Source organism: Medicago truncatula, chromosome 2 (assembly GCF_003473485.1).
Source record: "Medicago truncatula cultivar Jemalong A17 chromosome 2, MtrunA17r5.0-ANR, whole genome shotgun sequence".
Lineage (NCBI taxonomy): Eukaryota > Viridiplantae > Streptophyta > Magnoliopsida > Fabales > Fabaceae > Medicago > Medicago truncatula.
In genome coordinates, this window is record NC_053043.1 from 11,881,827 (window position 1) to 11,904,009 (window position 22,183).

The 22,183-nt window shown below is 32.7% G+C and overlaps 3 protein-coding genes and 1 long non-coding RNA gene across 5 annotated transcripts; 1 reads left to right on the top strand and 3 right to left on the bottom strand.

Annotated features, from left to right (window-relative positions):
* The first annotated feature begins 7,553 nt into the window (after window positions 1-7,553).
* On the top strand, window positions 7,554-9,444 carry LOC11417451 (plant-specific TFIIB-related protein PTF2). Its single transcript, XM_003594556.4, has one exon. The coding sequence runs from the start codon at window positions 7,718-7,720 to the stop codon at window positions 9,314-9,316; it is 1,599 nt and encodes a 532-aa protein (XP_003594604.1). The 5' UTR covers window positions 7,554-7,717; the 3' UTR covers window positions 9,317-9,444.
* Window positions 9,445-10,834: 1,390 nt separating this feature from the next.
* On the bottom strand, window positions 10,835-12,424 carry LOC11415951 (berberine bridge enzyme-like 24). The gene has a single exon (XM_003594557.4). It carries the CDS (start codon window positions 12,422-12,424, stop codon window positions 10,835-10,837), a length of 1,590 nt encoding a protein of 529 aa, XP_003594605.1.
* Window positions 12,425-13,389: 965 nt separating this feature from the next.
* On the bottom strand, window positions 13,390-16,291 carry LOC112419111 (uncharacterized). 2 transcript variants are annotated; one of them, XR_003009186.2, is made up of 4 exons: window positions 16,130-16,291; window positions 15,226-15,662; window positions 14,348-15,020; window positions 13,390-14,227 (listed from the first exon to the last, which is right to left on the bottom strand). It is a non-coding gene; the product is annotated as an uncharacterized lncRNA (long non-coding RNA). The 2 variants fall into 2 exon arrangements; XR_003009185.2 differs by having other exon boundaries at window positions 13,390-15,020.
* Window positions 16,292-18,248: 1,957 nt separating this feature from the next.
* LOC11422032 (berberine bridge enzyme-like 8) lies at window positions 18,249-20,672 on the bottom strand. Its single transcript, XM_003594560.4, has one exon. It carries the CDS (start codon window positions 20,166-20,168, stop codon window positions 18,549-18,551), a length of 1,620 nt encoding a protein of 539 aa, XP_003594608.1. The 5' UTR covers window positions 20,169-20,672; the 3' UTR covers window positions 18,249-18,548.
* Between the last annotated feature and the right edge of the window lie 1,511 nt (window positions 20,673-22,183).

A 22,183-nucleotide genomic window follows, 5' to 3' on the forward strand; every position in this document is an offset into this window, starting at 1 on the left:
AAACTTCAAACTTAAAAGATCGTCGATGTAATTTAACCTATTAAATATAGTTGCATCTTTCAACTGACATTTGAACATTAATTTATCATGTTGTGAGACTAAAACCTCATTTGTAATTAGAAATAAGCTAGTAATATTAAATTTGGTTGGAGGCGGATGAAGGTGAGATAGATATTATTTTAAAGGATCATGTTAACTTGTGCTTTTGTAACACATCTTAAGGAATCCGAAAGTAAAAGTATTCTTTCAAATTTTGTACATTCAATTTATTACAAATTTTAAAATTAAATTAAAAACATAAATTCTAATAAAAAATTACTATATTCGATTCCTTAAATTGTACTTTAAACCCAAGTTAACTTTTTCATATTTTAAATTTGAGTTGTTTTATTCAATTATTTAGAAGCACGGGAACAAAATTTCTCTCAACATTAAAATTTCTCAACTCTCCTCGTCTTACCAAACATACAAGATTTTTAAATTTCTTCATTCTCTTCTCTCCTTCAGCAAAATCTCTTTTCTCCTATACATTAAACCAAACATACATAATATCCAAAAACAATCATATCCTAAATCAGTGTTACCTTTAGAGTTACGTGCGCCACTATGAAATCCACCATCTTATCTTAATCTTTTGAGGAATTTTTGCTACATGATGGCACAACCGGACAAGTCTCCTTGTTTTGGTTTATGGCATATAGAGTCGGCACATGATTCTCCAGTCAACCACTACCATAATAAAAAACACTTAAACCTCAAATTAGTTGGGGTTTAAGGATTCTATAAACAAGGGCCACATGCTTGGAAGATCAAGGACAAGATTTCAAGGAATTTTGAATTAGTAGTGGATTAATTAATGTGCCATTTAACCAAGTGGTGGTTCATGTTCCTGTGAGGATTTGGAAACCTACCAAGTAGACTATCATCATCTCATATTAAAATATGTAAAAGTTTGATTGGACCTTCCATTAATTGGAAGAATGTGATGCTGATTTGGTGTACATGCATTTTACTAAGATTTAAACATTAATTTTACAAAACATTAAGTACTCGTGAATTTTTGTCAATAATAAAGGTAACATTAACATATATTATAATTTGGTATATCATAGATTAACAATAAAAAAAATAGTAAAAATAGCAAAGATGACAACCTTGTGTTACCCCTTAAAAGTAGAAGATTACGGTCATCCTTATTTTCATAAGCGAGACATGATTAAACGGTAGTTGATTCAACCAAAATAAAGAAAACAAATATAAGTTGAGCTTTAAAGCACTTATATAATTTTTCTAGTATAAATTGGATGAACATCAAGGGTTGCTCTCATATTAAAGTGGTAACCATAGAATTTGTCTCCAGTTGCTTAGTTGTTTTATTTTATTTTTAAATTCAACTTCTTTGTCTAATGCATTTGCATAGGTAAACTCGTTCCTTTTGATTTAGTCAAATGCATCATGAAATTCTTTAAATATCATGATTAGATTTAAATTGGACATTTATGTCAGTAAAAATGAAATAGTTAGTCCTTTAATTTTTGTGTGTAATAAATTGGTCCCTCTTTTTAATTCAATTTCACTAAAAAGTGGTTACATGACTATTTACCATTGAGGTGGAAGATTAAATCAAGTAATTAATCAATTTTGTTTTAATCTAAGACTGAATAATACAATTATGAACTCTAGTTTTGAGAGTGATGAATTTAAGCTTACCAAGTTAACAATAAACTTCCACGTAAGCATTTTTTAATTGAGTTTAATAGAAATTAAGAAGGCAATGATGGATATGTTTTATGACTTGTAAAATTGTTTTTCCTAATATACTCAAAGTGTAATTGGGGGTGGACCGCTTCAGTATGTGGGATTGAGATTGACTAACAAGAAATTGTCTACGACTAAATGGATGTATCGAAAAAATCTACAATGAAGGTGCATAATCTTTGTAGCTGCATATAGTTTAAAACCTAAAAATTATTATATATATATGCATATTAGAATACCCCTAAAATTTTATCTTGTTAGGTGTTTGCCGAATCCTCTATAGTGTGTTTGGATGGGGGAATATTTTGAGGGAATGTAATGTTATGAGGGAATTCAAATACTTTGAGGTGAATTCCATTGTTTGGATGGGATAATGTAATGTAATGTTGAGAAAATGTAATGTTATGAGAGAATTCAAATACTTTGAGGTAAATTGTCTAGAATTTTAAATTCTTTAAAATTTTCAAATTACCTAATCCAAACACACTCTTAGAGTTTTAGGCCCTGAGTTGCTTAGTCTTATGCTTTTTTGCGCTTTCCTTCTGATAAAAGAAGAACACTCCTAAAACTTATTATCAACATTATCAAATTCCCACAAAGTCTTCATTTATAGCACAAATTATTGTCAATCAATTTTAAGCAACGTTTAAATGAAGGATGATTGCACAGTAAACTTCATCACAACTTTATGGGAATCGACATTCAATTTTAAACAACGTTTAGATGAAGGATGATTGTACAGTAAACTTCATCACAACTTTATGGGAATCGACATATATAATATGTCCTTTATACTTATATTACATGAACTTTATGGAAATCGACATATATAATACTCCCTCCGACCTATTTATAAGAAAAAATTGATTTTTTAGATTTATTGAATAATTAATGTACTTGGTATAGAATGTAGATCAAATACATCATTTATGCCATGAAACAAAAATGTAAAATGTTTCTTATAAATAGGACCGGAGGGAGTATGTCGTTTATACTTATATTACATGAATAATTTCAACACAAAATTAAAGCTCCAAATAGACTATCTATCAACTAGATAACCTTTCTTAAAAAAAAAAAAAAAAAAACTAGATAGCCTATGATATGTTTAGAGAATCCAAATATGTATACTAAATGTTTGCATGTGTGAATCGAGGGGTACTAGAGAGATGTGCGTAAAATAAAATTGTATGAAGTAAATTTTACTAATTTTCTATATATAAAAAAATATTTATATATAAGATAAATAAAAAAATTGAAGATACTGTGACCCCTATGGGTCTTTAAAAGATTTCCCAGTGATGCTAATGATCGTGACCGAAAACAACAAATAATTCTGCCAAACAAAATCACTCTCAAATACATTGAAAAATTCACTTTTAGATGATTTTTTTTGGGCAAAAACACTTTTAGTTGAATTATGTATCAAATCAACCGTTCACCAAAAGAAACTTTACGATCTTGCATCTTACTAATATAGTATATATCGCGAGAATCCTTTCTTGAAATTTCACGACCGCTTACGTGTTTAATTTCTAAAAGAAAGAGGGAAGCATACAGTTTCGGATTTCACAGTTTGAGAAACCAATAGAAACCAGTCAGGAGATATTCGCTATCAAGGCAGTCAAACCAATAGAAACTTTACGATCTTGCATCTTACTAATATAGTACATACTTAATTAAAGGATTGGTAAATTATTAATTTTTTTTCTTTCAAATATCTAATTTCATGCATAAGTTTGAATCAGATATATACTTAAGATTTAAAGAGTTAATTCTTTTGCTTTTGTCGTGGCCTAAAATTTAAGGGTTGCTCGAAAAGTTGTTACCGAAATTAATTAAAATATGGAAAATTTTGGAAAACACTTTAAAAACAAAAAGTGCTCTTTGAAACTAAATTTCAATAGAAGATTATGCGTAGAAAAGGTACTAACACCCTAAAACATCAGTTAGAAAAATGTTTCCTCTAATATTAGTTTTCCCCTTATTGTTAGATGCAAACTAAAATTCACTTTTTAAATGAAAGTATTTTGTTTTTAAATAGAGAAGACAATTGGAAAAAGTTGTATTATTCTGCTTGGAAAGAGTGGTCCTTTGCTCTTACGTATCTGCTAGTGCGATAGAGAATTCAAAGCTACGTAGTTTTTGAGTAGAATTTTTTTGTGTTGGTTGATTTTAAAGAAAATATTTTGTTGCGATGAGTTTGATAGAAGTATTAGTTTGATAAAAAAAAGTTCTTAATTTGAAGAAAAAAAGATGTTGATTGAATTGTTTAAAATATTTGTAGTAAAAGCGAGTTTAAGAACTATCAAATTGTAAATTTATGTCCCTCCAACTCAAATATTAAAAAGATGTCACATTTATTTTAAAAACGAGTTTGAGAACGATCAAGCTCTCACAACTTGCATCTAAAAACTCAAGGAATAAAAAAAAAAAAATTTAAGCTAAAAAAAAAAAAAATCATATTTAGTTAGCCCTTCTGAAATGATTTTTTTTTTTTTTGGAAATATTTTATAGAGTAAATTACACTCCCCTCCCTTCAAAGATGCTTCAATTACACTCCCCTCCCCTCTTATGTTAAAATGTACACTCCCCTCCCCTCTTATTCAAAACATATTAGAAAATATTTCACTCCCCTCCCTTGATAGAAGCTTGAATTACATTTCCCTCCCCTCTTAAGTTAAAATCTACGCTTTAGTCCCTCAATAATTTTTTTTATTTCTAATAATTTAGTAAAAAAAATAATAATCTAACACACTTTAATGAAAAATAGCATTGTGAGTTCATTTTAATATAATCAAATTTTGAATACATATATTTCTCTATTTTTTATTCACAATTTCATTAACATATAGTTTTAAACCCTATTATAAAATATGAAACAATCTAAAATAAATTTAAAATATATGAAAAATTACTAAAGTCGATTAAGTATGGTTATTTAAAAGTGAATTTTATACTCTAAATTATAAAATTAATAACAAAATATTTAAATTTAATTGTCATTGACATTTAGATTATAAAGAAACGAATTTATATTTTTTAAATGGTGATTCAAAATTAATATATATTATAAAAATATTTATTTATGTTAAAATAGATTAAAGTGTAGTCCATATTTAATTATTAAGGGAGGGGGTTGTAATTCAAGCATCTTATAGGGGAGGGGAGTATAAATTTTACTTTTCAAGGAGGGAAATGTATATTTTAACTTAAGAGGGGAGGGGAGTGTAATTCAAGCATCTTTGAGGGGAGGGGAGTGTAATTTACTCTATTTTATATTATATTTGAGAAATATGACTAAACCTAACCCAAGTAAGAGTAGATGGTCTAAATGGCTCAAAATAAAAGTTGGATCAATCCACACCACAATACTTATGGCATGCAAATAAAACAAAAATTCCTCCAAAACAAATAAATAAAACAAAAGGGTAATAAAACAGAGAAAATGAAGGGAACGATTTTGTAAAGAAAAATTAAAATAAAATAATGAAGCAAGTCATTTTAGTGAGCATAAACATCACAAAGCCTAAAGAAAAAACTTGTTCCCATATAAAGGAGAAAAAAAAGCTGCATAGAGAAAAGAAAAGGGATGAACGTGAGAGAGAACATGCATATCTATGGTTTATTTCCTCTCTATCAAGCACTCATTTTCTCTATTTATATATCTTTTTGTATGTATTGTGATGAGGGAGTGGAAACATTTTTGGGACTGAAATGGTTATGTGTTAAGTGAAATAGTGGTTATATGATACAAGGAGGATGATGTATTTTATGGGCTAACTCTTGGCTCTCAGTCTACATTTTTACTCTACTTATTTTTCTATATTTTCTTCCTCTTCATTAGGTTTCCTCTCTTTCATTCTTTTTACTCCTATTTATACTCAAAAAGTAGGTTAAATTCATTGTTAGAAGATGACAAAGTTGCAAGGGTGGAGGTGGTTGCAATTCATAACAGAGCATATGTAATGTTTAGAGCTCAAAATGGTATTAGGAAAAAGCAACGAGAAAGAAAAAATTGAAGGATGTTCAAAATGTAAAAACATGTGTTGTTCCCTCTTTCTCTTTTGTTGGCTTTTGCAGGAAATCTATATATAAACTGGAAACAAAATAACATTTTATTGAACAAGTAAAAATGATATATATAAACGGGAAACAAACTAACCTTATAGAAAGGGGTTTTAAGTTTTGCTTTTTGTGACTAATATTGTACGTTGTTTTAATTTTAGAGCTCAAAATGGTATAAGGAAAACTCAACACATGTTTTAATATTTTGAAAATACTCTTCAATACAAATTCAACAACATCTTATACGATACAATTTGACTTTATATAATAGTAGAAAAATATTGTCTAAAATATATCATGTCAATAATGCACATGATGAAACAAAATCGTTCATTTTGAAGTAGAGGGAGAACAAAAATTTAAAGTGAGTGAAAGAATGCAAACATATTTAGACAACTTATGTGGAGTCAATATTTACAAAAACCCAAAGGCTACCATAAATAAAATTGATTAATTTTATCGAAGCAATGAGCCAATTAACGAGCTAAATGATTATTTTTTTTGACAACAATAAACGATATTCATTCATTTAAATTGATAGAGTACATCGATACAATTCAAATTCAAAGTCGCTAAAAATAAAAAGATGAATCTGCGAACAAACTCACAACATCCATGTTAATAGCATAAAACGACAAAGTACCTATGCCTACAAATATGACTATATTCAAGTCTCCATAATACTCATGTCTCCGAAATCTGCAACGTTGACGACGCAAAAGTCATTGATCGGATCTACACCTGCTCAAAGCTAATCTTTCAACCTGAATCAAATAAACATCGCACTAAGACGGGAAATCAAAAAACACACTGCACAAAGATGAGAAATCAAAACAAACAGAGTCACGCCAAAATCACAAAAACAAACAAAAGAAAACTAAAAATATGTGGAAATTACTTATTTAATTAGGATATAAGGAAAAGCAACATGGAGGGGTGATTTTGGGTCAAAATTGACCATAAATCACTTCGATATATAAAAAGAAGAAAATATTGACGACTAGGGTTTGAGAAAGAGAGAAGAGAGACGGAAAAAATTGATCAGATATGTATAAAGTTGTTTAACACTTTTTTTCAAAATTCTTAAATTTTTTCAAAATTTCTTGCAAATTTAATGCATTGTTTCAACCAGCTGAGGTAAGTCAACGAGAACAAAATTCTTGAGTTTAAGCTAACGAGCTATGAAATGAATTCCATATTTTTTTTATTCTTTAAGGAAATGAAATGATGGCGCGTGTAATAAAGTTAAAATAATATTAGTATCACTTATTTTTTTTTTTGACAAATTTAGTATCACTTATTTTTGAAATTGAGGCACCACAACTTTTATGTGTATACCACTTTAAATATATTGATGTGCGTTTATATGAATAATTATACAACTAAACATTTTTTAAAGTTTATTAATTATATTATAGTGTAATTATGAAGTGTGTTTGGATGAAGAAATATTTTGAGGGAGTTGAACCACAATTTCAATTTATATTCTTTAAAATTAAAATTTATAAAAGTTATCTAAAGATAATTACAATAAATTTTTTATTACTCCACGTATATAAGAGTATTTATAAATGAAGACAATTTACTTGAATCATTTAAATTGTAAAATTTTATATTCTCTAAAATTTATCAATTACTTCGTCCCAAACACACTCTTATGTTAGTTAAAAAAATTATTGTTCTCGTGAGTTAAGCTCAGTTGATAAATTCACGGTTTGGGGTTTAAATCTCGGCCATATCCACATAGGTTTTTAAAGCTTCAGTTTGGCAACACATTCATCATTCATAGCACAATAACGATTGAAAATGCCTGAAATCTAATGATTCACAACCAATAATTTATTAGAATTGAATTCACAAACTCTAAACCCCAAATCAATTTCACAATCCAATGTCAACTTCTCGTCGCTGCATAAACTGCAGCAAAACCTCATTCACCCGCGACGACGAAACCGGCGGTTCATTCTGCTCCTCATGCGGCGCAGAACAGCACTTCGATCAATTCGAAACTTACACCATCGGAATCAACGGTCCACAAGGAACCTTCATCCACATCGGAACCTCCGGTTCAGGTACTATCTACTCTTACAAAGACCGTAAATTATTCTCCGCTCGTAATTCCATTGAACAATTCACCATTAAATTAGGTTTATCTTCCAAGAAAATTGAAATTAATACTATGATTAGTGATATCACTGATGGCGAATTCGGTCAAGGGGATTGGTTTCAGGTTTTAATTGGAGCATGTTGTTATGTTGTTATGCGGAGAGATGAACGTGCTTTATCCATGAATGAAGTTGCGAATGCTGTTGGTTGTGATGTTTTTGAGCTTGGGAAGATGGTTATTAGGGTTGTTGATTATTTGGATTTGAGAGGGAGTGATTTTCCGGATTTTGATATTGTGCATTTGTTGAAAAGGAGTGTTGATAGTTGTCGTTGTTTTAGGGAGGTTGATAGGAGTTTGGTTGATAGAATGAAGAAACAAGGGGTGTTTTTGTTGCAATGTGCGGTGAAATTGTTTTTGAGTACGGGGCGTAGGCCGTTACCTTTGGTGGTTGCGGTTTTGGTTTTGGTTGCGGAGATTAATGGAGTTGATATTCGGTTGGAGGATTTGGCGAAGGAGGTTCATGCTATTGTTTCGACTTGTAGAACTAGGTATAGAGAGCTTCTTGAGACGCTTGTCAATGTTGCGCAAGTGTTGCCTTGGGGGAAAGATATTACGAAGAAAAATATAATTAAGAATGCGCCGTTTGTGATTCAGTATATGGAGAAGAAGTCTATGTCGAAGCCTGTTGAGAAGAGGAAGGATGTTGATCAGACTGGGTTGGATTTGGCTGATGTGGTTGATGAGTGCTTAACACAGGAGGGGCAATACGAGTATGGGGTTGATGGATTAATTCACCGAAAAGATTCTCAGTATTTTTCATTGCAAAGTAATTGTGATAGAGAAGGCATCGTGGATGATGAAAGGTTACAGATTTCACCTGAATGTTTGTCTTTGATGTATGACAAATTTTTAAATGAGAATCGTGATGCCATGTCTTCAAGGAGTGCAAATGTTCAGAAACGAAAAAGGTTGGAGCTTGATTTTCAGGAGTGGTGGAATGAAGAATCAGAACTGAGCAGAAAGCTTATACTGAAAGAGTTACTAGAGAAGGATATTGGGGTGGAAACCATGCCACCATCATTTGTCAATGGTCAATTGAAATGTAAAATGAGGCGAGAGAAGATCAATGCTGCAAAGAAGCGGATAAAAAGAATAACTCATCCATTACATTCTGATCTTGGTGATACTGCAAATCTTGGCATTTTAGATAGCACTTGCACTGAGAGAAAGAAGAAAAGAAGAGGAATGGCAGTTGATGGTATTGATTGGGAAGACTTAATTATTGAGACACTTGTTCTTCATCAAGTAAAGGATGAGGAAATCGAGAAGGGGCATTACAATACCTTACTAGGCCTATATGTGTTCAACTCTGGCGTTGTATAAGAGAAGTTTAAGATGTAAAAACATTATATGAGAAGAATTAAGAATTTCAGATTTACCGGCATTTCAATTATCCATTGATATTTTTTCACTGATCAATCATATGAATTATCCGATATTTTAATGCTGCAGATTTTGTGCTAAACTTTTTATATATTCATTAGTAATGGAAGTTACTTTTTTTTTGCTGTTAAAAAATTTAAGCAATGTAATGTGTACTTGGTATCTGGTGGTTTCTAAGGCGAGGAGCTAACAAATCCCTCAATGTGGCAGAAGCACTTCTGACCAAGTACGGTGTAAGTTTTGTCTTTTGAAATAAGGTTCAGGTATTATTTAGTTTTTCCTTTATTTTTCCTAGTTTTACTTAAGCTGTTCATGTTTACGTTTCAATTGTATGTTAGAACTTATATTTGGGGCTATATATGTGATTAGGTCATGAAATAATTGAAATCCTCTTCTGATCAGTAAATCAAAATACATTCTCTGTAGAAAGCATGTGAAGCTCTAAATATGAATTGTAATTTATCGGCCTTTAGTAGAAGCTGTTGTGCCCAATTGGATTGTAAGACTTGTGTGAATATTTCTTTGTTTATATTCTGAATTGAGTAATCAGACCAACTGAGGTCAAAGTTTGTTAAAGATTTAGGTGCGTTTTGAAGTGCGGTACATAGCTAGAAATTAAAGTATGAATCACTGTTTTAGAACCATCAAGTGTTTCTTTTTGTGCTTGACATTTTAAGAAAAGCTTTACGTGCTTTAAAACGACACGTTCTTGATTGAAATTTCGAACTGGTTTACTGGCAAATAGTATTTCTTAAGAGAGTGATATCATTAGGACACATTTCTTCTAATTATTACAGTTTAAAAAGATTTTAACTCACCATCCATCTGCCGATTATAAACAATCCACAAAGGAACCTCTGCTGCATCTTTCCTGCAGCGACATGGGGGCAGCAAACTCCCGGTTTCTATAATGAAAGTTGTATGTTGGTGTAATACTTGAAGTATTTTATTTTTATTTTTTCTAGACAAGTTTACTTTCATTATAGTATTAAAGAAAAAAAAAAAATCTTATATAAGCAATTCACAATCACAATTAGTTTGAACACAAGTTATTATTAGTAGTGTTTGAATGATTGTGATTGTGAAATATATGATAGTTTAAGCATATGAAGCTTTTTAACTCATCTGTACTATAACAAAGATCACCACGGAGATCCGTAAAACTTCATGATGGAAAATTCAGAAAGCTAACTTTTCCAAAGCATTATGCTAACTTTTCCAAAGCATTATGTGTGATCTCATTAAAATGGCAACTCATACAAATATTACCTGAGGTGAACCCTCTCCACAGAAAAAAAGATTCTGTTGTATAAATTGTATTGGTTTGGCTAATGTAGCAAGGGGTTTGTGGCTGAACTTTTCATTTTTGGGAAAGTAAATGTTGCAGTGGATGCTTTAAGTAAAAAAATCAAATCAAATTTTAAATTACAGAAATAGGAAAAGGGAGTAAAACATACATCAATAAGACAAAGGTGGAATGCTCTGCTCATGCCTAAAGAAATTGTTAGGATCAACTTCTTCTTTTACAAGTGTTAATCTTTCAAAATTAGACTTGAAATATTTCATGCCCCAAGATTTTGCTTCTTCATAACTTGCATTGCCACTGTTCACTCCTATATCAAGGTCCCTATAGTTCAAATATGCTACTCTTGGGCACTTTGAAACATAAGGTGTCATGTATGCATATAACCTTCTCATCCAATCCATATGCTTTGGTGTTTCTTCATTTGAATCCCAATTTATCAAATATTGGATACCATAAATGATCCCATTTCTATGCGGAAATGGAGTTTCTGATTCTGAAATCTCACCCATTCTCCCTCCATATGGTGTCATAATCAAAGTTGGTTTGTTCTCTTCAAGTAACATGTTCCACAACCCTTCCAAACCTGACATAGGAATTGGATCTGTTACATAGTCTGATTTAGCTTTGAAACTTGAAAGTGTTGTGTTTCTTTGAAGTAACACTTCCAACGAACCATGGATGGAATAGCCTGCAAAATAAAGAACAGATTGAATCCAACTCATCTCAGTGCAATTATCATGTTGCAAACCTAATTCTTCAAAGTTGTTTTGCATCGAAGGAAGCAAGTTGTCAGATTTCCCAAGATATAGTCCTGTGAAAGAAGCAAGTACAGTTTTTCCACCATCAGAAGATGAATTAGCAGCTAGTCCTATAACTGAGTGCAGAAAAAGTTCACTAGGAAGCTTGTTTGCTATAATTTGCCATTTCATGAAAAGGGTAGTAGCATTTTCACCTAAACTCTTTGGAATATTGAAAACTGTCACTATTGAAGGAACTTGTACAAGCTTGACTTTCCATGCAGTAATCACTCCAAAGCTTGACCCTCCACCTCCTCTTATAGCCCAAAATAGATCCTCACCCATCAATTTTCTATTTAGGATCTTTCCATTAACATCTACCATTTGAGCATCAATTACATTATCAGCTGCAAGACCATATTTTCTAAATAATGTACCAAATCCACCTCCACTGAAGTGACCTCCTACACCAACAGTAGGACAACTACCAGCTGGAAATCCATGAACGTTACTTTTATTTGCAATTGCATAGTAGAGTTCTCCAAGAGTAGCACCTGCTTGAACCCATGCATTTTCTTCTTTGATGTCAATGGTTATTGACCTAAGGTTTGTGAGATCAATGATTAGGAATGGAACATTAGAGACATAAGAAAGACCTTCATAGTCATGTCCACCACTCCTAATTCTTATTTCCAGGCCTTGTTTTTTTGAACAAATTATTGTTGTTTGGATTTGAAATAGGTCATTTGGAAAAACAATGAGGTTAGGTTTTGGAACCGAATTTTCTAAGAATCTTTGGTTTCTTATTGATGATTGTAAAAGGGGTGCATAAGATGAACTGTTTTGAGTGATTATTACTTTTGTAGTTGAGTTTGAATTTTTTAAACCTGGTGAAAAACATTGAAGGAAGCTGCTTTCAATGTCATGAGAAGTATATGTTTGAGGGAAAATTGAGATGAAGCTTATGATTGATAGGAGTGCTAATTTTGTGTATGTAAATGCCATGTTTATTTGTAAATGTATTCCTAACCACAAACTGTGATCTTGATCGTTGATTAAAAATTTAGCCCATATAAACGGATTCCTCTGGTTTCTAGGAAATTGGGACCCATAAAAATTTAAAGTTCAGTTGAAAGTTAAGTAATGTGCAAAGAGTTTTTTAGTATGGATTTGAACTTTATTTTTTCGGAATGATTTACACTTAATTGAAGTTCATTACCAACTTCAACTAAATAACTCTAATAATCTAATCTATAATCAATTATGTAGATGGACTATTTATTGTGATTTTGGTACTCTATAGATAACTGGTGCGGCTATTTGGTGCATGAGACAATATGAATACTGAGCTAGGGAGGTATTATTTATTTTCAAAAACATAACCATTGGAAATTACAATGTTGGAAGATTACATATGCCATTTCAGGCTTTGGATGTATCAGTTCTTTAGCAATCACAGCTACAAAATTAGCTTAGTTGTTGTCAATTTGCCACTTTTAATTGAACCAAATAGACCATAGTACATAAAATTTATAAAAACGATCATGTTAAAGCTTTAAGAATATTTGCTACATGGTGGTAAAATTGGACTTTATATGCCACAGCATATAAAGTCGGCATGGGATTCCAGTCAAGCACGGAAAAATGCTCTTCTCCCAGCAAGTTTTACTTACTCCTAACCAAACTTTCGAAAATACCCCTAGCGTGAGTTAACTCACACATGTATTAAACACTGCGTGACTTAACTCACACTGGGATTAACACATGCGTGAGTTAACTCATGCTGTGTCTGTGCAAAATACTAGAACATGCAGAAACTCAATTTTCCCTAATTTTCTTAATTCCTTCATTTATTCGTACATCCATTCAGTCAATTGCATCCATTTTTCATCATTCATTCAAGCATTCATTCAATCAAGCATTCGTTCATAATTAAAATACGAAGAATAAAGGAATAAAATAACGCAAAATGTCATAAAAACGCAAGTGTAAATATATTCGACAAAATATAATAAAAAAACTACATATATATAAAAGTCATAAGATAAAATCCTACTCCTGTGAACTATGAGTCCTACTCCTCCTCCGCAGAGCCTGCACCTCCTTCATCATGCTATACACGGCCCGAATGCCCTCCATAATGCCGAGAACTAGTGGATTTGAAAACACATCAGGAACCCCCAATGCGCTCTCCACTCTGGCTCTGATGTTGCCGATGATCTAGAATGGGTCTGGAGGCTGTATGACCCATTGTTGCTCAACAATAACCTCCTCGTAGGGAGGGACATGAGCTGTGTAGTCAAGAACGGCCGTAGGGGCGATCATAATAGGATGGGATACTTTGTAGAACCATCTTATGTACCCCTTTGAATGCTTCCACACCTTGTCCTCCGGGACCGGATTACCCCTCTACTGTTGGCTAAGGACATGGACAACAAACTCAATGAAGGCCGTGACCACCTCCTCTGGCTCAAGAGGCCCAATCGTCGTAGGAGGTATGGGAACGGTTTGGACATTGTCGTACTGCCTCAGAACCCGCTCCGGAAAGTGATGACACATCCTGGTTTTACCGGCCATAATCCATCCAGAGTACCATCATATGTCATGAAAAGGAGTCAGGTCTCGTCGAGTCTTGTACACCCTCCAGATGACATGAGCATGCTCCATCGAATCAATTGCGGTTACGTAATGTCCAACATTAGAAAAGTCTCTGAGAGGTTTCCATCTACCCACAAGCGGGTCAGCACGTAGGTAATTTGGATCAAGCCTTCTCGGAACGAGCTACCTGAAGTGCGCAAAAACCCATCTCTGCAAACACAAAGAGACAAATTTATATCAGCATAAGTATCATACGAACAACTATACATTTACGATTCACTAAAAAAATAAGAAAAAAATGTATTATCACAAGCAAGGTTATGTAACCACCAACGACGCTAACAACTGAGTCGGAGGTAGGAGAAAACTGCTCATATAGGAAAGCAAGTCTCATCCCGCCCCATGACTAGTCGCCCACCATGTATAAATCCTTAATCGCAAACAACCATAGTAGATTAACATTTTTGCTGTTCTTGCCGGCAAAAAGGGTGTAGCCAAGGATGAGCAACAAAAACGCCTTAGCGCAGGAGGTCTTAACAACACTCTACTCCACCACCTCCTCCTCCGTGTTAGGCTCCACCAGACGATTACACCTATTCAACAGTGATTCGTAACGCCTCTTCAGTTTAGTGTAATTGACATGAGCACCACATTGTTTTTCCACCTCATCCATTGCCTTCTCCTCTGTATAACATAGCTCATCCTGCGTATGCCCCGCTCATGAGATAACTCCTCCTCCTCAATGAGTCTCCTAGTGATGGGGATGTGTAGAAGACATGCCACATCATCTAGTGTGACAGCCATCTCCCTAACAGGCTAATGGAAGCTGCTGATGTCCACATGCCATCTCTATGAAAAGGCACAAATGAGCCCGTGAGAGATGTTGTCGAACCCAGTCTTAAGGAGGGGGGTAAGACCGAAATCATTCTCCCGACAACGACACTGTTAAGTTACTAAGCTTCTCCCCGTGCGAGACACGAATAATCTTATGCGACAATTGAAACTGAAATACAAAAACAAAAACATAAACAAACAACAACACCCTTAAGAAAATAATAAGTAAAATAAACATGAAATATTATAACATAACCATGAAATAAGTAAAATAATCATTAAAATAATTAAATTTTAATATTGTAACATAAACATTAAATAAGGAAAATAATAAGTAACATGTCATTAAATAAAATAAAGCAAATTATACTTACTTCTACATCAACCCATAGCCTACATGCCATGTGTTTACCGAAGTTCGATAAAGTGACAACTCATAAGGCCCCAGGAAAGCCATGCGGTCCGGCCTCAAACTCCATAGCCGGCTCCCACTGAGCCTCAACCTCCTGCTGGTGACCCTCACCCTCATGCTGGTGAGGCTGCTGATACTGAAGGTGCTCATACTGAGGCTGAAAATACTCAGGCTAATACACCTCATGTTGATGTTGTTGTTGATACTGCGTCGGGTCCACTATCTGGGACGCAACCGCCTGCGAAGATGAACCCTCCGCATCATTAGTCATAGCAAACCTCGTGCCCCCACCTCTCCGTCGACCAACCATATGAGGGTGTTGTGCCGCATTTTCTCTCTATAAACTCCTTGTAGCCGACTCCCTATCTCCCCTCACTTTGTCTGGCCTCTGAGACATATCTGCACAACATTCCAAAAAGGAAAAAATCAATGTTTTTTTCATACGGACATTGTGTCATTTCTAACTATTCAACAACAACAGTTAAATTTCGGCAGTGTCATTTCAATCCGTGAACTACCACATTGCAGTCAAACATACTATAATCAACATTAACTAACCAATTTCTAACTAATTTTATCATTAACAATCTAAAAAACAAACAAATTTTCAATGAGACATTTTATCAAACATCTAGAGTCCAACTTTCAATCAACTTAAATTCAAACAATTTCAAAACCCTAAACTACCACATTACACTCTAAACAACTTCTAAACTACAATTGCTATCTTAATTCATCACTAACAATCCTACATACTAACATGCAAGCCAAATTTCTAAAAACTTAAAAATGTCAGATTTCTCAAAAAAATTATAAATTTAAACAAAAAAAAAAAAAAGCAATGAAGTAGGATAAGCATAACTTACTTGTTGATTTGGTCGATTTGATGTTGGTGAAATTCGAAAAAATGGTTTGGAACGAGTGATTTTTGTTGGAAGAAGAGCAGTTTTCAAACAAGAGCCACAAGCCTTAAAGAGTGAGGACAAAATTTCAAAGGTATTCTGGTTGGGCTGGTTTTGATATAAAAAAAAATTATTTTTATAGCAATGCTAGTGGATTAAATAACGTGCCATCTATTCAACTAGTGGCAGCAGTGGTCTATGTTCCTATGGGGATTATGAAGTAGACTTTTTGTTTTTTTTTTTGTTTTTTTAAGGATCTAAACAATAATTGATTATACCAAAAAATTGGTTGCTTTGCCCCTAATTTCAAGATATTTTCAGTTATTAATGGATTAATTTTGTTTTTATTGCAATATACTAGTGGATTAATTAACGTGCCATTTATTCAACTAGTGCCAGGTGTGGTCTATGTTCCTATGAGGATTATGAAGCATACTAAGTAGAATTTTTTTTGGAAGGATCTAAACAATAATTGATTAATATAAATACCAGAAAATTAGTTCAAACTTTTCTTAGTAGTTATTAATTTTTTTAACTCTTCTATCCTTAAAGAAAAGAGTTCATAGTAATCTAGAGTTTGGACCATCTATCTATCCTTAAAGAAAAGAGTTCATAATATAAATAATTTTATTATCATTTGTGCAATGTTGTAATTAATTCACACCGCGACAATCACAATACAGCCGAAATCGCAACAACCTTAATGCAACTGCGACCATTTTTTAAAACCTTGCTTAAAATAATAGATTTCCCCCATATATTAAATGAAAATTTATACTATGAAAAAGAGTTTTGCTCATGAATTTTGTAAAATCAAATGTGTAAATGAAATTTTGAATAATTTCTACCATACTTTTTAAATATAAAGACATGCAAAGAACAATTTTAATTTGTAGCTGTTAATGAGTCTTTAATTTTTCTAATATAGATATATATATAATAGGATAGTAACCGAGGCGTGTGCCGTCTATTGCTGGTTGAAAATTATTTCCAAAAAAAAAAGGATAGTGTTTATAATCTCAAATATTTTTCTCAATGATATTTGATGTTATTATTCTATCACTTTCGCATTGCTAAAAAATTTTCTTTAACTATTTATCATATAAAATCTTGCCCCGCAAGTCAACATTTCTTGATCCGTCATGCTTAAGCGTGCCCTCCAAATAATTTGGAAACAGAAGATGATGGAGTAAGAGAAGGTGGAACCTGCTCTGAACAATCCTAGTTTTAAAATTCCAAATGCAGATCGAAACCGATCTAAAATCAAGTTCATATGAGACAACCCTGTTTGACACGGAAGTCTCTTGTTGAAATTGTGTTGTTTAGTTTATGTTTTTGTTGCTGCAGAATTTGATTTAATAACAAATTTTTCTATTGTGTTCTGAACACCGTTCGGATTATATGAAAATGCACATTTCTTTAGCTGTTGACTTGTTGTTTAAGGTGCAAGCAAATAATTCCTTAAGATTTAAGAAGCACGCATGTTTCCATTTTCATGGTTTCTAAGAATTGTATTCGAGTATGGAAGTTAAGAAATATTATGCTATGAAGTTGAATAGAATAATATAAATGTGGCAAATTCTTGATTTGTTTGTATACTGATTGTGAAATAGATGATAGTTTAAGCATATGAAGTTGGACCCTAGATTTTGTTCTTGCATGTTGGAGTTTCTATCTCACTAATAGGTCATGCATGCAAGTTAAAAAAAGAAAGTAGCTTGAAAATCTCATCCTTGCTAGCCTTTATTAGATATGCAATTGCTCTGTTTCATTCACATGGTATTTATAGCAGTGATCACCATCGTGATCCATAAACTTCATGATGGAAAATTTAGAGAGCTAACTTCTCAAAAGCATTATGGTATGTTTGGAGTAAATAAATTGTACTAGTTTCACTTTCATCTATGATTTATTTTTGGCACTGTTTTATTATGTGAATTCTTCAAAACGGCAACTCCAGAAAACTATTAATATACGATTACATCAGGTTTACCCTCCCTGCAAAAAAAGAGATTTTGCTGTATACGTTTTTCGACATTTTTTGTTAGTTGAGTTAAAACTTTTGTATGAAATAGGGCAATTGTTAAAGAAATTAAACGTCAAAATTATTTAATATAATACCTTAAAGTTTTACAAAGTGACCCTTTACATATAAAATTTTCATTTATTTCTTTTTTTATTTCCTTAACAATGCACTAAAGACAGTTGTTAACACGACCCTTTTAATTATAGTAATAGGATAAGGGAGTAAATTGGTGTAAGGAAAGTAGCTTCATGCATCGATAAGATAAAGGTGGAATGCTCTGTCCTTACCCGAGCCTCGGACCTTTTTTTGGTGGTGTCTGGGGTTCGTCCGGGGTTCGAACCCCAGACTTTGCACATATTATGCATTGTCCTTATCAACTAAGCTAGTTTCACGGGACAACGGTAGAATGCTCTGCTCATCCCTAAAGAAATTGGTAGGATCAACTTCATCTTTTACCTGAGCCAATCTTTCAAAATTAGACTTGAAATATTTCACGCCCCAAGATTTTGCTTCTTCATAACTTGTATTTTCTCTATTTACTCCTAAATCAAGGTCCCTATAATTCAAATATGCAGCTCTTGGACCCTTTGATACATAAGGTGTCATGTATGCATATAACCTTCTAATCCAATCCACATGCTTTGGTGTTTCTTCATTTTTCTCCCAATCTACCAAATATTGGATACCATAAATGATCCCATTTCTATGTGGAAATGGAGTTTCTGTTTCTGAAATCTCACTCATTCTCCCTCCATATGGTGTCATAATCAAAGTTGGTCTGTCTTCTTCAAGTATCAAGTTCCACAACCCTTCCAAACCTGACATAGGAATTGGATCTGTTACATAGTCTGATTTAGCTTTGAAACTTGTAAGTGTTGTGTTTCTTTGAAGTAACACTTCCAATGAACCATTGATGGAATGACCTGTTAAATAAAGAACAGATTGAATCCAACTCATCTCAGTGCAATTATCACGTTGCAAACCTAATTCTTCGAAGTTGTTTTGCATCAAAGGTAGCAAGTCGTCGGATTTCCCAAGATACAGTCCTGTGAAAGAAACAGTTACAGTTTTTCCACTATCAGAAGATGAATTAGCAGCTATTCCCAAAACTGAGTGAAGAAAAAGTTCACTAGGAAGCTTGTTTGCTATAATTTGCCATTTCATGAAAAGGGTAGTAGCATTTTGATCTAATCTATTTGGAATATCGAAAATTGTCACTATTAAAGGGACACGTACAAGCTTGACTTTCCATGCAGTAATCACTCCAAAGCTTGATCCTCCACCTCCTCTTATAGCCCAAAATAAATCTTCACCCATCATTTCTCTATTTAGAATGTTTCCGTTAACATCGATTATTTGAGCATCAATTATATTATCAGTTGCAAGACCATATTTTCTAAATATGGTACCAAATCCACCTCCGCTGAAGTGACCTCCGACACCGACAGTAGGACAACTACCTGCTGGAAAACCATGAAGATTACTTTTATTTGCAATTGCATAGTAGAGTTCTCCAAGAGTAGCACCTGCTTGAACCCATGCATTTTCTTCTTTGATGTCAATAGTTATTGACCTAAGGTTTCTGAGATCAATCATTAAGAATGGAACATTAGAGACATAAGAAAGACCTTCATAGTCATGTCCACCACTCCTAACTCTTATTTCTAGGCCTTGTTTTTTTGAACAAATTATTGTTTTTTGGATTTGGAATAGATCATTTGGAATAACAATAAGGTAAGGTTTTGGAACTGAACTTTCTAAGAATCTGTTGTTTCTTATGGAAGATTGTAAAAGAGGTGTATAAGATGAACTGTTTTGAGTGAGTATTACTTTTGTAGTTGAGTTTGAATTTTCTAAACCTGATGAAAAACATTGAAGGAAACTGCTTTCAATGTCATGAGAAATATATGTTTGAGGGAAAATTGAGATGAAAATTATGACTGATAAGAGTGCTAATTTTGTGTATGCAAATCCCATGTTTATTTGGAAATAGATTTCATATATTTCAATGATGAGAATTCGTGAGGAATTGGCCTTATTTATAATAATTCTAGATGCCAAATTACTGATGAAATAGTAGAACTAATTAATGCATCAATGGAAAAATGATCTTGTAAAAATTGGAATTGTTAAGCATATTGGCTTGCTTAGCTTAAAGTCAATAATAGGATGGTGCAATGGAGAAACTAGCATGGTAGGATGGTGACAATGGAGAGACTATCTTAACTTGTATCATACTCTCTGGGTTGAATAGACCTCGCCCTCGAGTTTATATCAAGTTTATCATCCAAATATGGTGAAAGGTTGAATACATCGAAGGTTATAATTGAAACACCATAAGTTCCTAGAAGTTCTACCTTGTAAGCGTTGTTTTTGATTTTTGACACTATATCTTAAAGGGACCATGAGCTCATGGAGGCCACTCGACATTCAGTTGATTTGGAAACTGATCTTTTGTCACTAAAGACACCGATAACCTTGATTTCATTGACTTCATTTGGTGGTATGGGAGTTAACTTGACTTTTACTTCATCTTTGACAAAGGAATATGTGTTGCATAACCATCATTATTTCTTCTAAATAAGTGGTTTTCACATGTATCAATTTTTTTCTTTTGTGTTTTTTCGTTATTTCGATGTTTGAGTGCGACGTTGTTTGATTTTGTGTCTTGTTGCGGTGTTTATTTGATTCCTATAGAAAGATCAGCTTCAGTCGATTACAGATTCAATCAATAACTCAGATGCCAACGTTGCAGATCCAGAAGCATAGGTATTTCAATGACTTAGATTCTACATATTAATTTAGATATGTTGTGAGTTAATTTGTATGCAGAACATATATTTGAGCTCAATAGAAAATAATATCTTTCGAATCCATTATTTCTTATTAGTTGGTAATTGGATCTAATTTTTACAATTATGTGTCTAGGATAACATAAGTCAACAAAGTACTTAAAGTCACTGTCTTGGTTTAAAACACTATTCTTTGATAACAACTCCTTAATATCTTAGGGGAGTTTGTAATATCATCAAAGATTTTATGAACTTTAATTTTTAAATCCACAATTAAATAAATAGACCTAAATTTATTATCGGCGAACAATTATATCAGATCAAGTTCAAAAGTTATGTTAATAATTAGGCAATTTCTACGGTACACCCACAAATTAAGGTGTACCGGTACTCTCGCTTACAATTTTTATAAATTAACTATCATTTTTTATGAAAGAAAATAGGTGTTTGTTGACATATATATTTTAGAAAATATCATTTTATAAAAAAAAAAAACATCATTTCATTTTTTAGAAAAATCATACTAAATTTTTCTACATTTTATTGTAAAAAATAATCAAAATTCTCTATTATGAGTAATATGAATTCAGAAAAATCAAATTTTATTGTGTTGACGTTTTTGGTAAATAAGATTTAGTTATTATAATTATAGGTGATAGAAAATATTTTTTTTCCTACAAAAAATAACACATTTAACTATTAATTTAAGGATTTGGTGTACCAATACACTCAAATTGTTGGGTGTACCATAGAATTTTCCTAATAGTTATCTAAATAATACTCATGTTTGTAGTTTGATAGAAAAATACTCAACAACATAAGAGTTCATCTAAAAAACCCAATAAATAGAATTAAACAACATAAATGAATAAAACCAGAGATATCTTGCACGTAAGAATTTCTTCTCCAACTTGATTTATTTTCTCCATTTCCCATCCGTGTTGGTATTCTTCATTGAATACTCCTTACGCAACTTTATTTTCTCATGTCCTTCTCTTTGCGTATTCGTTCTCCTTCTGACGGTGTTGTATTTTCCTCTTCTGATGTGAGATGCCTCTCTTATATCCATGTCAAATTTAATTTTTCCAATATCTTTCCTGTCTCTCAGGTCAAACAAAAGGGCTAATCATATTCTACTTGGCCCACTTATCTCTTCTATTCCAAGTTCCACCACACACGCATGTGTTATATCTTTGAGTT

Excerpts from the sequence above, each read along its gene's own strand:
- LOC11417451 (XM_003594556.4), top strand. The coding sequence starts at position 7,718 with ATGTCAACTTCTCGTCGCTGCATAAACTGCAGCAAAACCTCATTCACC.
- LOC11415951 (XM_003594557.4), bottom strand. The coding sequence starts at position 12,424 with ATGGCATTTACATACACAAAATTAGCACTCCTATCAATCATAAGCTTC.
- LOC11422032 (XM_003594560.4), bottom strand. The coding sequence starts at position 20,168 with ATGGGATTTGCATACACAAAATTAGCACTCTTATCAGTCATAATTTTC.